The following is a 15451-nucleotide window of genomic DNA, read 5'->3' on the forward strand; positions in this document are numbered from 1 at the left end:
ATAATACTTTTCTGTTCTTACATGATCATGATCAGTACATGTGAACCTGCTCCTGTGTTAACCATAACTCTATAGGTCTGATCCATCTCTGATTTCCATTGTTTTCTACATCATTGTCGTTGAGGTATTTATTCCAGTAGTTCCCAACATTATTAGTTGGGGTTTTCGTCCAGTCTGATTTTAAATCCATCACTCAGAAAGATTGTTCCTATGCTAGAAAACTTGATGTAGTTGTTAAAGCATGTATTTCTATGTTGGTTTAGTTACTCATTTCTTACACAAGAAAGTATTTTTGCCTTCTTGTTCACGCACTTGGTTTTGGTCTAATTTAAATAATTTCCCTGTCAGGATGTAGTTTCAAGTTTGCCCTGTCCAGGAGGATGTTGCTCCTCTAGACCACTGAAGCATACTGTGACTTCTCATAAATTAGGTTTAATCTGATACAGCTTCTAACAGACTTACCTGTTTTGTAGGTATAGCTGGCTATAAGGATCACAGTCAGAATATTGCAGAAGGCTCGGCACTGAGACCTCGATGGTGCTCTCATTGCAAAGTTGTGGTTCTTGGCAGTGGTGTGCGGAAGTCCTTCAAAGACCTGCCCTTCCTTAAACAGGTACTGCAGGGGAAGTAGTTTCTTGCACGTAATGGTGAATGAGCAAACAAAGGCAACAAAGACTACTGCTTGTCATGCCGACTGATACCACTTCCAGGTTTCTTTGTAGTCTCCCTTCTATGTGTGCCCTAATTCAGGATGAACATTCAAGTATGTTTGTAGTACAGATAAGAAATGGCACCAAAGTTGTTATTTACATAAAAAGAATTTCAGTAAATGTCATAAAATAGGTCCCATGGCAATTATGTTATAATAATCATGGCAATTTCCTAAATTCTGCTACTAACCTTCTTCCATGGCCACTTCAGGGAACTTAATTCAGAAGAGCTTATTTGTCAGGCAGTGCCATATCGCTGTGTTAGGAAGTATTCAAACAGCAAGAATACTTGTACCCTTTGTGAGCAGGAATCAGGTTTCAGTCTCAGTTTCTTGTATTCATATTGGGAACTGTCATTCATTCAGGAACAACCATTACTGTTTCAATGAGGTTGAGATAATTATGCAACTAAGGTATATAGTCAGAATTTATGCACAAAAGTAATGGGTTCATGTAGTCAGAGAATCACTGAATTCACAGTAATGTTTTGCAGATGGATCAGTAGATAAAACAGTGTGATCTGTCTTTGATTAGGCTGAAACGACATGTTCTTTCACCATCTAAAGACGAAAGAAATGGATTTTATTTTGCAAGTGTGCCTATGGAACAGATGGGTACACGGTATAGAATGCTTTATTTTGCTGTTTAAACTTCTGTTAATGGCAAGAAATGCTGAAGAACAAGGTTGTAGGTGGTGGTAACGCTAGATCTGTCAAATAATCAAGTGTTTATATCACAGTATCGCTCATTATTTCACAAATGTTCTACAGATAAAGAGTTTCTAGCCAGATTGAAAGACTTGTTTCATTCCACTTAATATGTGAAGAATGGTATTAAAATGCACTTCTGAGAATCTTCTGTGTTTGATTCCCAGGATTCACAAGAAGGCCCTGATAAAATGAAGGACATTGTATTCTGTAGCAACAACTGCTTTGTTCTTTATTCAGCAGCTGTGCAAGCAAAAAACTCGGAGAATAAAGTGAGTATCAGATGCTTTCTAGTGAGCAGAAATTACTGCAGCTAGTTTTTGAAGAACAGAGGGGGCAAGGGGGAAGTTTGCACTTCATTCTTCAGGTTTATAAGTTAATTGCTCTATGCTTAGACACTGAGATTCTGAACAAGCAACATGAAGTAAAATTTATATTTGCATAACTTCCATTGTGACAGAGGTGCAGGGCAGAACAGGAGCCACCTTGTGCTGTCCTTACTCTCTTTGAAGATGCAATCTCAAAAAAGTAGACATTTAAGTTCTCTGGGCATTATGCAAAACCATAGATACATCTTTAAGGGCTGTAATTCTGCAGTTTGGTTTGGCTTTTACGGTAAATAGAAACATAACTGTGCAAATAACAACTGAACTACAGTTCAAAAAATACTTTTATTTGTTAAGTATAACTGGAAAAATGCAATCCTGTTCATCACTTTATTTGGGCATAGCTGTCATTTTAAATCATTAAGTACCAAAATAGTAGTAAAGAACCTACTGACTGACAGCGAAGAGGAAAAAGAGGTTTGGATTACTGGACACAGACATTTTAAGACATTTGTTCAACTGAAAGTGGAGTTACGCCATGGATTTTTCTCAGATTGGCTGGAACAGTATGCTGTAGTTCACTACCTACAGACCCTGCGAGGTTCAAATGTACCTTTTTCTCCCCCCCCCCCCCCCGAACCAGTGGACAGAACAGGCCTTGTGCTTCAGACATTACCTAGCTAATGCTTTCTCATAGTCCTGTATTTACTGTAGAATTTGCTGCCTCACTTCACATGCATCCTGCTTTTTTTCAGAAGAAATTAAAAATAACCCATACCTGGAGGAGAAGATAAATGTGTGTTACATCTGCATCCTTGTAGTGTCCCATGTAGCTCATCTCCTCTAGTATTTAAGCAGGGTAAATGCTGTACAAGTATTTCTGTAGAAGTGCATCAGCACATACGTCAGTAAGCTAATTAAATGCCATCTTCAGGCTCTTGATCCTCTCATTTACTCTTTCAGGATTAATCATACAAACCACATTAGGAACTTCTAAATGTAAACTTTCTTTGTTCTTGTTTCCCCTCCTTTTATGTTTTGGTTTGGTTTTTAACAAATCTCTGCAGGTGTAATTCCTGCTTTCTGTGAGTGATTAGTAAAGTCCTCAAGGTAAAGCTTGTCTAGAGCCCTGCAGGAATTTCCTCCTTACTTGTTACCAGGAAAAATATGTGGCATTAATTCCAAATCTTCCCCTTCTACCAAATAACAGGATTCTTACTCCTTAAATGAATTCTGTGACCCATATTTTAAAGTTACTTTGTGTTGTCACAAAACTGTCTAAGAACACCTAAGAACTAACTCTGTCAGTTAGCTCCTTTAGGGCAACTGAGTAGATTTTCATTCATAACCTGAATGAAGGATTATTTGTTCTTCCCCATATTTATTGAGGGGCACCACATTCTAGGCAGACTGGGAGAACTCTTGCGCTCCATATCCTGGCACAAGCTGTGATAATGCAGGTCAGGGTGATTTCCATCCTTCCTTGTTGCTGCACTGGGATCTTAGGTACTCTTAGTAGACTCTTCCATACTGACCTGACAGTGTTTTCAGGCTACGTCTAATGGCTCACGCTTTAAGATTTTTATCTTAAGAGTTTTCTGTTGATTCAGCAGGAATCAGTTCCCTCTTTGCCACAGTCACCGATGAAAGAGAGGCCACCTAAAGCATTCCATCAGTACAGCAACAACATCTCTGCTTTGGATGTCCACTGTCTGCCTCAGCTGCAGGAAAAAGCTTCTCCACCATCATCACCTCCCATCATGTTCCCCCCTGCGTTTGAAGCAGCCAAGGTAGAGGCAAAACCAGATGAGCTTAAGGTAACAGTGAAACTAAAACCTAGGTTAAAAGCAATACATAGCAGTCTTGATGACTGTCGGCCTCCCAGTAAGAAGTGGAAAGGCATGAAATGGAAAAAGTGGAGCATTCAGATTGTGATTCCTAAAGGATCATTCAAACCTCCTTGTGAAGAAGAAATAGATGAATTTCTCAAAAAACTGGGCACAACCCTTAAACCAGATCCCGTGCCTAAAGACTACAGGAAATGTTGCTTCTGTCACGAGGAAGGTGATGGGTTAACTGATGGACCAGCAAGGCTTCTTAACCTGGACTTAGACCTTTGGGTCCATTTGAACTGTGCTCTTTGGTCTACAGAAGTCTACGAGACACAAGCTGGTGCCTTAATAAATGTAGAACTCGCACTGCGAAGAGGCCTGCAAATGAAATGCATGTTTTGTCACAAAATGGGTGCCACCAGCGGTTGTCACAGGTTAAGGTGCACCAATATTTATCACTTTACCTGTGCCATTAAAGCACAATGCATGTTTTTTAAAGACAAGACCATGCTTTGCCCCATGCACAAACCAAAGGGAACTCATGAGCAAGAACTTAGTTACTTTGCAGTCTTCAGGAGGGTCTATGTTCAGCGAGATGAAGTGCGGCAGATCGCCAGCATCGTTCAGCGAGGAGAGCGTGACCACACTTTCCGTGTGGGAAGCCTCATTTTCCATGCCGTCGGTCAGCTGCTGCCGCAGCAGATGCAGGCCTTCCACTCCTCCAAAGCACTCTTCCCCGTGGGTTACGAGGCCAGCCGGTTGTACTGGAGCATGAGATACGCCAACAGACGCTGTCGCTATCTCTGCTCGATTGAGGAGAAGGACGGGCTCCCATTATTTGTCATCAAGGTTGTGGAGCAAGGCCATGAAGATATGGTCCTTACTGACACAACACCAAAAGGTAAATATTGTGAGCTAAGATCACCACTTTTGTGAGTTTGCTGTTTGTGTCGTTACTCCTGATGCTTGTGGTATGATAAATGTTACAAATTCATGTTGCAGGCACAATGTAATGCATAAAGTGAGTTTCCAGGGCCCATTTTGAATACTGTGCTCTGAAGACTCGGGATACCTCTGAAGAAACTGTATAAGCTGAAAATACAGACTTGTTACAAGTTCACAGAGGAGACCAAAGACCAAGTACTTGAAAGTGAATTAGTATTAAAATAGGAGGAGTGTCAGCATCAGTTTCCTTTCATGGAAAGTGACTTTGTTTAAATACAAACTCAATTAGTTAGGAAGCAGGAAGACAATAGTTCACTTGACCACGCTGTTCTCAGGGCAGGTAATGTTGTCTCTGGGCTGGGGGAGATCATAAACGTATGGTGAGGTGGAGAAACACAGCACATGGCCTGTAGTGCTCTGGTCATACTTAACCCCTTCATGCTGTACATGCCAATATACTCAGCTTCCCTCTGTCCGGTCACACTGCTGCTGGGGGAATTGCCCACCCACAACTGTGAGCTGACAAAGATCAGCCAATGGAAATACAATATATAGTTTATTTTCAGGAAATTTATGTTGTGCAGGTTTCCTCAGGAGAATCTGTCTGTGTCATTCTTGTCAGAGGACTGAAAGTTTCCATGCTGCAAATACTAAAAGCTTCATTCCTGAGACTCAAGTGTGCAGTAGGAGTGTGGTGCTTGTTTGGGATTTGTTCAGGGAAAAAAAATCAACTCACCAGATGATTGTCTCTTTCAAACACCAGCCTGTGTGTGTATACAAGCAGCAACAAATTGCTTTTCCAGTGTGGGTTTCTGGGTCCCGATATCCTCAGGCATTCAATTTAAAACCAGTACCATTACTTTATTGATCACTGTAACTCTTTCCCGTATGGTTGTGTAGGTGTGTGGGATAAAATCCTGGAGCCCGTTGCTTCTGTTAGAAAAGAATCTGAAATGCTCCAGCTGTTTCCTGGCTATTTGAAGGGTGAAGACCTCTTTGGTTTGACAGTCTCTGCAGTGGCCAGGATTGCTGAATCGGTGAGTCTTCACCATCCCAGTTCTTGCTGGATCACCCCCAGTTGTTGGATATACATGTGAGAAGGGGAACAGGAAGAAGCATGTGGTAAAGTAACTAATTGGTTACATACAATTAACATATAACTACTTGGATTTCTTTTCTTCTTGTCTGTTTTTTTGCAGCTGCCAGGGGTTGAGGCCTGTGAGAACTACACTTTCCGCTATGGCCGAAACCCCTTAATGGAGCTTCCTCTTGCTATCAACCCCACGGGCTGTGCCCGTGCCGAGCCTAAAATGAGTACCCATGTCAAGAGGTTTGTGTTAAGGTATTTTGTTTTAATTTCACATAGTACAGCCCAGGGTTTATAGGCTGCTTAGGGTTATTTGTGCTTTCGTCTGCTGCTTACAAACCCTGTCGTCCTTGGCTGTGTATGTGCATGCCCAAATCCGAGGAATTGCTTTGTCGTCTACGCTAGCTGGCTTTAAGTGTCTGTATGTCTAAAAGAATTTTTGATGGGGTTTGTGGCTCTTTTCAGAGGTATCTTCAGTTTTTCTTGTATTCTTTCCCATTACATGCCCAACTCCTCCAGGCCTCACACCTTGAACAGCACCAGCACATCAAAGTCCTTTCAGAGCACAGTCACGGGAGAACTGAATGCGCCTTACAGTAAGCAGTTTGTCCATTCCAAGTCCTCTCAGTACCGCAAAATGAAAACGGAATGGAAGTCCAATGTATATCTGGCTCGCTCTCGTATTCAGGTCAGTTCTGTTTCAGATGTGTATTAAAATGAAGTATTTTTAATTTAGAACTATTTTCTATATTTTTTTCTATTTCTTTCTATATAAACATTTATATGAAATTTATATTAAATAATGGAAACTAAATATATTAGGAAAATCTTTCAAGTCTTATCCCCAAATCAGCGATTTTTTATGTGGCAAATCACTTCTGTAGATTTATCTTCAGTATGATTTTTTCTGATTATTGTGAACATCTTAAAAAATTCATTTGTTTGTTATAAAATCACGGAATGGTTTGGTTTGGAAGGGACCTTAAAGCTCATCCAGTTCCAACCCCCCTTCCACAGGACCAGGTTACCCAAAGCCTCCTCCAACCTGGCCTCGAACACTGCCAGGGATGGGGCAGCCACAGCTTCTCTGGGCAACCTGTGCCAGAGTCTCACCACCCTCACAGAAAAGAACTTCTTTTTGTAATACCTAATCTAAATCTACTCTCTTTCAGTTTAAAGCTGTACATACCCTTGTAAAAAGCCCCTCTGCAGATATCTTGTTGGCCCGTTTAGGCACTGGAAGCTGCTCTAAGGTCTCCCCTAAGCCTTCTCTTCTCCAGGCTGAACAAGCCCAGCTCTTTCAGCCTGTCTTCAAGTTCCTTTCAAGTTTTGGGAGGCATATTTCTCAAAAACGTAGTAAAACGTAATAAAAACACACACACAGCTGGAGCTTGACACACTCAGACCAAGCTGAGTAAAGTGCGAGGCCAGCAGGAGGAGTTCAATGCTTGTTCGCGTTCATAATACTAAGAAATCCGTTGTTTCGTGTAATTCTGGTGGTGCTTTGTTCCACAGACTGTTTGGCAAAAGCTCTGTAATTAATCTCACTGTGTATGAACAGAGTTGTTGTTTATTTTAGGTTGGATTTAATTGTGCTGCTGCGTTCCTATTAAATCTCTCTGCTCTAGTAAGGCCCACTTGGTTTTTCAGTGAGTTCCTAATATTTACACAGCCAGGTGCCAGAGGTGCAAAAGAAGGTTCCTCACCTAGACACAAGCCAAGTACGTTTTCTTGCATAGTAACAGTGTAACGTGGAGCTGGGTCCTAAGTCTCGGCAGTCACATACACCATACACGCTGCTTCACTCCTCCTGGATTGCTCAGTTTTCATGGGATGCTCTGCAGGAACAGCTGTGGGGCAGTGAGGAATGCAGTGTAACTGTCAATAGAGAATTCTAAATCCTGATGTATTTTTTGCAGGGCCTGGGCTTATATGCTGCTAGAGACATTGAAAAGCACACTATGGTCATTGAATATATCGGAACTATTATACGGAATGAGGTAGCAAACAGGAAGGAGAAGCTTTATGAATCTCAGGTATGGCTGCTGCTTGGTCGCTGTTCCTTTCCCCTTTCAAACGTATGTACAACACAACAAATGCTTTTTTTGCTGTTTGAATTCAGGTCCTTTCATTTGCTTTCTGCTGTACTATAAATGCAATAGGCTAGAAATATAACCAGTCTAGTGTTTCTTATCAGATCAGAGTATTTAAGTGTTAAATAGCTCTCACAGTGCCCTGGGCAGATAGGCAATATACGTCCCCTGTCCTGGGGGACAGAGAACTTCTTTAAGTTGAAAGCAACTTCCTTTGTAACTCTGGGGTATTGTAACAGTACACAGTTGTGAAGCACTTTAAGATCCCAAGTGAAAGGCAGTACAGAAGCTGCTAGGGAAATGAGATTTATGTGTGTTCCCCTTCCATTCCCTCACATCCCGGTGAGGGGAAGGGCAGTGTGTGGCTCACTGTTCCCTCATGTGCCAGTGGCAGAGTTTGATCCTGAACACAGGGGGACACAGGAGCTGATCCACGCTGCTGCTTCTGTTTAATCACTGGGAATTAAGTGAAAACCTTAAGAGAGTGTTTTTCCCCATCCTGTCTTCCAGAACCGTGGCGTGTACATGTTCCGCATTGACAACGACCATGTCATCGATGCGACCCTGACAGGCGGTCCCGCGAGGTGGGTGGCTCTGAGGAGATCTGACCCTGCTTGGGGGGATGATCTACATTCCCTGGGCTGGGGCTGGGTGTGAGGGAGTCACGCTTATGGTTCTCTCAGTGGTTTTTATTCTCTGAGCTGGTACATTCAGTCGTTGGACTGTTCCACTGGCATCATTACCTTTTTGATTTGATTATGGTTCATGGCAGCTATGAAGAAGGAATTGAGTATTTTCTTTTTAATGCTTCACTTTTCTGACATTTTCTAGGTACAGAATCATGTAGAGAGTAATACAATTATATCTGGACAGTCAGTGCATCCTGAAACTAAATAAAGTCATCCTGAGGATTTGTTTAGATTTGCCTCAGGAGATACATTTCCTTAAAAGGTTACTCTTCTTCCAACTGTTTGCACAGGTACATCAACCACTCGTGTGCACCGAACTGCGTGGCCGAGGTGGTGACTTTTGAGAGAGGACACAAAATTATCATCAGCTCCAGCAGGAGAATCCAGAAGGGGGAGGAGGTAGGGCGCTCTTCTTAGGTTTTACTCACCTCTTGCTACTTGCATTGCTCTCTGATACTGTGTGATTTCTACAGGTAGTGGCCCTGCTTGTTTGTGCCGGGGTGGGAGAGTGGTGTTCGCCTCCTTGCCCTTTTCCCTTTCCAGTCTTGCCTCAGCAGTATTTTGGTGTTTAACTTGGAGGTACCACCCAAGGTAGGACAGATCCTGGGCATTCCATAACCGTTCTTCCCTCCATCTGCTTCCAGCTTTGCTATGACTACAAGTTTGATTTTGAAGATGACCAGCACAAGATTCCATGTCACTGTGGAGCTGTAAACTGCCGAAAGTGGATGAACTAGAATGCATTCCTTGCTGTCTTTGAGGGCTGCTTGTCCCTAGGAAGAAGTGATTCACAGTTTGATTTTGTCGACGGAAAATTGTTGCCTTTTTGAAGGGGAAAAGAAGAAACAAAGAAAATCACTTCTGGAAGTACAGCTTTCTACTCGTGTGCTTAACAAGAAAAAAGAGCGCAACCACCCAGCAAGCACCAGAAGCAGCCGGCAAAACGCGAAGCCAACTTTCCAGCCATGGGGAGGTGAGACTGAGTTAACAGAATGGTCCAGCACTTTTGTTTTTGAGCTCACTAAGGAGAAACTGATGAACTTGGGCAAAGAACCGAGGGCTGACCTGCGGGACTGCAGGTGGGCATCTATGAATGTAAGACTGAAATCACCAGCGAAAGGGAGAAGTCCAAAGTGCTGGCCACAGCCTTATTTGATAAAGGGGCAGGCCCTCTGATTAAAGAAAAATTTTAAATAAAAGTAGACACCACTGAACAAGGAATGTACTGAAACGACTTCCTTAGGGATAGAGCTAAGGGAAAAAAATAACTTGCACTAAAATACATTTAAATACTTGATTCCATGAGTCAGTTTATTGTAGTTTTTGATTTCTGTAAAATAAGAGAACCTTTTTGTATTTATTATTGAATAAGTGAATGAAGCTATTTTTAAAAAGAAAGTTAGAAGAAAGCCAAGCTGCTGCTGTTACCTGCAGAACTAACACACCCTGTTACGTTGTTCCTTTGTACACACCTGTAAATAGTTTGAGAAGAAAAAGAAAAAAAAGAAAAAAATACATTATAAAACCTAGTTCTTGACCAAATGCTACCAGACGCTGCGGCAGTTGGGTGCTGATAACACGCCGTCAATAGGGATGTTACAATATGATCTCCCGGAGGCGCGCAACGGGATAACCAAAATCTCCGTTTAAAACGAGAGGGGTTTTTATGTTTCAAGCAGTCTCAGCTGGGGTCTTGGAGACCTTTTTTTAAGTCAACCTTAAAGCCTGGTAAGGGCGTGTGTACAGTAAACCTGGGGCTTTTGTAGATGGTTGGGGACTTTAGATTAATTTTATTTGTATTATATTGTTGCATCCCTATTTCTTAAGTCAGGTTTTTTTGTGCTTACAATTTGTGATAACTGTGAATAACTGCTAAAACCACCCAAAAGAGAGGCTGGACTTTGTTTTTTTTTTTTCCTTCAGCAAAAGTAGTCAAGATCAGGGGGGACTGTTCAGCCTACCTTAAATCATGGGAACGGCTTAGAATCATGTAGTCGGAGCTTAACTCCGACCCGCCGACAGCCTTCTTAACAGGAAAACGAGGACAAAACCCGCGATGTAACGTGCTTGCAGCTGCAGGACTCTGGCAATAGGGGTTTGGAAACTGTAATTTAAAGATGTGTTTGTATGGATTGGTTTTTGTTTACATTTCTTTCAAAAAAAAAACAAGAAAAAAAACACAAAAAAAAATGAAACACATTGTTTTGTGTTTGCTTGTAGAAATTAATCAGCATTTGGAACCAGGTTAGCTTCTTATTTTGTACTTCAGATTCTGGTACTGACACTTCACAGCCTAAATAAATAGAGAAAGAAAAAAATGAAGTTCTTTTTTTTGTGTGTGCACAATGAAAGTGGACTGTAAACTGTTGGTATATTCAGTCATACAGTTCTGACCTTGTAATGTATATGGCATGATGTATTTTTATCTTACAGAATAAATCAATTGTATATATTTTTCTCTTGATAAATAGCTGTATGAAATTGTTTCTTGAATATTTTTCTTCTCTTGTACAATATTCCAACATCCTACCAGTATTTGTCCTACAGTTTTTTTCTGTTCTGTATAATAGTATCTAATGTTGGCAAAAAAAAAAACACACGAAAAAACAACTCAAAAAAAAAAACAACAGAATTTTTTGAAGCATACAGAGTGTTATGGGTTTTGGAATTTGTGGAAACAGATTTAGAAGATCAGCATTTACAAATAAAAATATTTTACATCTATAAGGTACATCCTCCTGGTTTTATTCTGAGCGGTCTCTTCTCCAGTTCTGTCAGGATTTCAGTGCATTCAGCACTTGCGGTCCCCATGGCTGTAGCACAACCCACACATTCTGCTGCCAGGTCCTGAGCATTCCCAGCCGCCATTCCCAGTGCTCGGGTCTTTCCCAGAAAATCAGCCAAAGGTGCAGGAAAAAAGAGTTAATGGGGTGTCCTGCTGCTGCTGGTTTGGGCTGCGGTGGAGTTGGTTTTCTCCACAGTAGCTCATGCGAGCTGTGAGTTGGACTGGGGCTGGAATCAGCACTGACAGCTGGTGGGAGCCTGCAAGAAAGCTGGAGAGGGACTTTTTACAACTGGACAAGGGGAATGGCTTTAAACTGACAGGGGGGACATTTAGATTAGATATTAGGAAGTTCTTCCCTGTGAGGGTGGTGAGGCCCTGGCACAGGTTGCCCAGAGAAGCTGTGGCTGCCCCATCCCTGGCAGTGTTCAAGGCCAGGTTGGATGGGGTTTTGAGCAACCTGGTCTAGTGGAAGGTGTCCCTGCCTGTGGCAGGGGGGTGGAACTGGATGAGCTTTAAGGTCCCTTCCAACCCAAACCATTCTGTGATTCTGTGGTGTTTTCCTTTCATGCTTCGTATTTAGCCCAGTTCCTGAGGGTCACCTGTGAGCAATCAGTCACTTAACTCAGAGAAGAAAACAATTTCCACCTCTGCCCAGGCAGGGCCCAGCTGTGAGCAGGGAACTGACATGGGCCTGGGTGTACACAGAACAGATTTATAACCCTCCCTCCCTTGTGCACATTCTGTGTGCGATGACCTGGCTGTGCAGCTGCAGCACTGAACAGACGCAGCTGTGGCTACACCCACTCACTGCAGAAACTACCATCATCTAAACCACCATAATCGCCTCAGTCTGCTCCTGGAAACTGGCACCCCAGGGCACAGCAGCAGCTGGGAGCCGAGCCCCACAGAGTCTGGCTGCAGCATTTGCAGTGCTGCAGACATGGGTAGTGCCAATTTTCAAACGATCAAGGTGTGTTATATAGACAAGAATGAGGTAGGATATTTATCTCTTCATCTGCAGCTGAGTTCACCAATTCTGTATTTGTGTCTGTTGCTGCATGCTTCAAGACCACATGTACTGAGCCAATTTTGACAGCCTCCAACACACCGCCTCCAGCTTCCCTCGCCAGGACCAAAAGTTCCCATCAAAAATTCTCAGTGGCAACAGACTCGGGCCATAAACAAAGCCAAAGCTTCTGCTCTGCCTCTTTGAGGAGGTGTTTGGCTGTTGACTTTACATCATTTTTTAAAAGACAACATAAAGGCCATGCCAAACAAGGCAGAGCAAGGCTGCTGCCCAAACGGTCTGACAACCAAAACCCATGTCACACCTTCCAGAGAGGCTGGCACAGCTGGGAGCAGCCCTCCAGCACTAGTGACTGCCTCACACTGACTTGCAGAAGCAGCCAGGGTTAATTGGGTGTTTCGGAAGCTGCAGCCCATCCTTTCACCACCACCAAGGGCTGGGATTGATTCCAGGCAGAGCAACCACCCCAGGCATAGCCTGAGGAAGCAGGTACTGGTTAAGGACAGGAAGCACAGCCCTGCTCCTGAGCTGTCAGCGCACTGTGCCACCTGGTTTTACACTGCCCTGGAAGTGCTGAACTGGAGGCCACTGTGAGCCAACACCCAGGAAGTCCATTCCAGCCCCACGCTGCCCTGCAACAGCAATTTGGGAACTGATCTGAAGACTCTGGGTGCCCCTCCAAGGGCCACCGGACACAGCCAGGCACAGCACAAGGCCCCAGATGAGGCACAGCTGCTGGAAGGGGCCAGGGTTGTTTAAGAGACTCGTGGTAGGAAAGAACTCAACTGGTGCCTAACCAAATTATTCCCACTGTAATGCTTTATGTGAAAGAACCTCCACTTCAGCCTATTGTTCTGGTTTACCATTAAACCCAGCCTACCTGGTTCCTCCCTGCTTCCAGCATTGATGGACCAGTGCAGTGGCAGGAGGGATGGCTCCTACCTGCTCTCCTCACAGGTGACAGCCCTGGCAGGAGCTGAAGGACCAAGCACCGTCTGTCACACGAGAATCGCACCTCTCTGCAGGAAGACGTGGCTCTGTAACCACTCCAATGTTACCACTGCTTGCCTCATGCTGCCCGAAACATCAGGAACCAGATGCTGGAGTAGCTGCGCAGCTGGAAAGTGCCTCTGCTGCTCAAGCAAAAGGGTGAGGCTGTCGTGGCACTGGCAGCAGCTGAACACCAGGATGGCTTCTGCGAGAAAGCAGCTCAGTCTGGCAGGATAAACCAGGCCAGCATCGATAGGAAAAAATACGCTGGGTAAGAACAGCTCTTCCCTTCTGCAGCAGCTTCCAGGCACTGAAGGAGCATCCGGGGCTGAGGCAGGAAGTCAAAGAAAGGTAAGGAGTGAAATAAATGAACTGGGGAAGGGAAACAGGGAAGTAGAGAGAAAGAAAAACAAAGAGATAAATCACCATCAAAGCTTCCAAGATGGGACAGAGGGAGAAGGAGCCAGCTGGGAAGAAAAAAGAGTGAAAACATCAGTCTCTTAAATCGGTGCTTTCTGGTCCAAGAGCTACAGAGAGTAAGGCCGTACAGCTTAATAAAAAAATGATGCTTTATTTTAAATGCAGCTACTGTCATGACTCATCAAAATAGACTTTGTAATAGTTACTTTGTTTTAAATAGGAGGTGACGAATGACAGCTACGGGTTTAAACTACATGAAATGTCCTAAAACCGCAAATTAAAGGAACTAAATTTAAATATTACAAATGACAATTATCAGAAGATAAAAGGGAAGAAAAACATTTTCCAGACAAAGCAAAATAACTTGGCCAGTAAAACCATACTAAAAACGTGAATTAATGAGATACTGCGCATGAAATACTCCTTTCTGTCGTTGGCATTTAAAAGCTCCACAAAGCTAAAATCTCACCATTTAAATGACATTGCTCTAATAATTTCTCTTACTGAATAACAGTTCAATAATCCAGGATAATCCAAGGAACCGCTGATAAATTGCACTTCTACGTGGTACTCTGCTGCTGCTGCTGCTCCAGCTGCCAGGGACCATCCAGACCTTCTCCTGCACACTGCTCTTCACAGCAGTGTTCCTATGGGGCCGCCACAGCGGCTGTGCTGGGTGCAGCTCCTCCTCCCAAAGCCCTCCAGAATGGCCGAGCATCACTGCCGAAGGGGAACCGGGGTCTTGGCTTAACTCTTCCCAACCACATCGTCGCTGCCTCAGCTTTCAAAGTGCCACTGCTGCGGAAGGGACCCATCACAGATGGCCATAGTCACGTACCCTTTGTGGCTAAGTGGATCCACCACCTTCATGCACTGCCCCACAGAGACCTGGTAGAGGCGGTTGTTTTTCTAGAGGAGACAGGCAGACAGATGGGATTTAGTTATTAAAACTTCTGCTCTACTCATCATTGAACTGAAGCTGAAAGGGATGCTTAGTGGGAGGGAGTGCTCCTTCCTGACAGATGAGCCTTTCTGCACCCTCCCTGACATACCCCATAACCACCCCAGCAGAGCCCATGGGCAGCAACCTCCTGCTCTCCTGCATGGAGGGAGCTGATACGCAAGAGAGTCACATGCAGGTCAGCATCAGTACTTACGGACACAAGCAGATGTCCAATGAAGAACATAGCGAGGATATCACAGCACTCCAGAATACCTCTATCTCTGGGTCCTGTGCTGCAACTGGCAGTGCACAGCTGGCCTTTCTCTGCCAAGGAGTCACACACCACCATCACAAGCATCACCTAACAGTTACCTGCACTGAATTTCAATAGCCAGTCTTGTCTGCTAACTCAAGCTGACACGCTCTGAGTAATCTCTTACCAGCAGCAGACTCTTTCAGCTCACCACTGCCACCACCATTTGTAGCTGTGGCACTGCTGGGGCAAACACCAGACACACACAACCCTGGGCTCATGTAGTACCTGCCTCTCTATGTCCAAACCATCCTGGACTGCAACAGCCTTCCTTATTTGACTCCACATAGGAACTTATGCTGCCAATGAGCAGCAAGGTATGAACCCACGACAGTTTATGCAGAGCTGGCCTAGAAGTGCAACAGGTAGTTTGGGCAGTGCCCTTCCTTCTCTTTGTTCAGCGATGTCTGTACTACACTCACTGCTATGCTTAGGGCATGCGGGGAACAACCTCTGAGTTAAAACCAGGAGCCAAATTTCATGCACATGCAGCACCAGCTCTAAATGATTAAACTAATAAGATGTAATTATAGGGCAGAATCAACTGCAGGAAACCTGCTCTCCCACTACTCCTCTCTGCCCTG

The 15451-nt window shown here is 43.9% G+C and overlaps 2 protein-coding genes across 27 annotated transcripts in view; one reads left to right on the forward strand and one right to left on the reverse strand.

The window, feature by feature from the left end:
- KMT2C (lysine methyltransferase 2C) overlaps positions 1 to 10857 on the forward strand; it is a 194080-nt gene extending 183223 nt beyond the window's left edge. For 18 of the 21 annotated variants that reach the window (XM_057416496.1, XM_057416503.1, XM_057416500.1 and 15 more), the window contains 10 exons: positions 474 to 613; positions 1585 to 1689; positions 3354 to 4476; positions 5421 to 5557; positions 5720 to 5862; positions 6127 to 6295; positions 7527 to 7643; positions 8211 to 8284; positions 8680 to 8788; positions 9034 to 10857. In XM_057416496.1, the coding sequence (XP_057272479.1) occupies positions 474 to 613; positions 1585 to 1689; positions 3354 to 4476; positions 5421 to 5557; positions 5720 to 5862; positions 6127 to 6295; positions 7527 to 7643; positions 8211 to 8284; positions 8680 to 8788; positions 9034 to 9126 (2210 nt within the window). In that variant the 3' untranslated portion in view covers positions 9127 to 10857. The remainder of the gene's footprint in view (positions 1 to 473; positions 614 to 1584; positions 1690 to 3353; positions 4477 to 5420; positions 5558 to 5719; positions 5863 to 6126; positions 6296 to 7526; positions 7644 to 8210; positions 8285 to 8679; positions 8789 to 9033) is intronic. The other 3 variants (XM_057416497.1, XM_057416518.1, XM_057416502.1) reach the window with 2 other exon arrangements.
- Positions 10858 to 13742: 2885 nt separating this feature from the next.
- Positions 13743 to 15451, reverse strand: part of GALNT11 (polypeptide N-acetylgalactosaminyltransferase 11) — a 50001-nt gene continuing 48292 nt past the window's right edge. For all 6 annotated transcript variants that reach the window (XM_057416470.1, XM_057416469.1, XM_057416472.1 and 3 more), the window contains exon 12: positions 13743 to 14520. In XM_057416470.1, coding sequence (XP_057272453.1) covers positions 14389 to 14520 — 132 coding nt within the window. In that variant the 3' untranslated portion in view covers positions 13743 to 14388. The remainder of the gene's footprint in view (positions 14521 to 15451) is intronic.

The sequence above is a fragment of the Pezoporus wallicus genome, unplaced genomic scaffold, assembly GCF_028554395.1.
Source record: "Pezoporus wallicus isolate ANWC-B61680 ecotype Strahan unplaced genomic scaffold, APGP_CSIRO_Pwel_v1 contig_3847, whole genome shotgun sequence".
Taxonomy (NCBI): Eukaryota; Metazoa; Chordata; class Aves; order Psittaciformes; family Psittacidae; genus Pezoporus; species Pezoporus wallicus.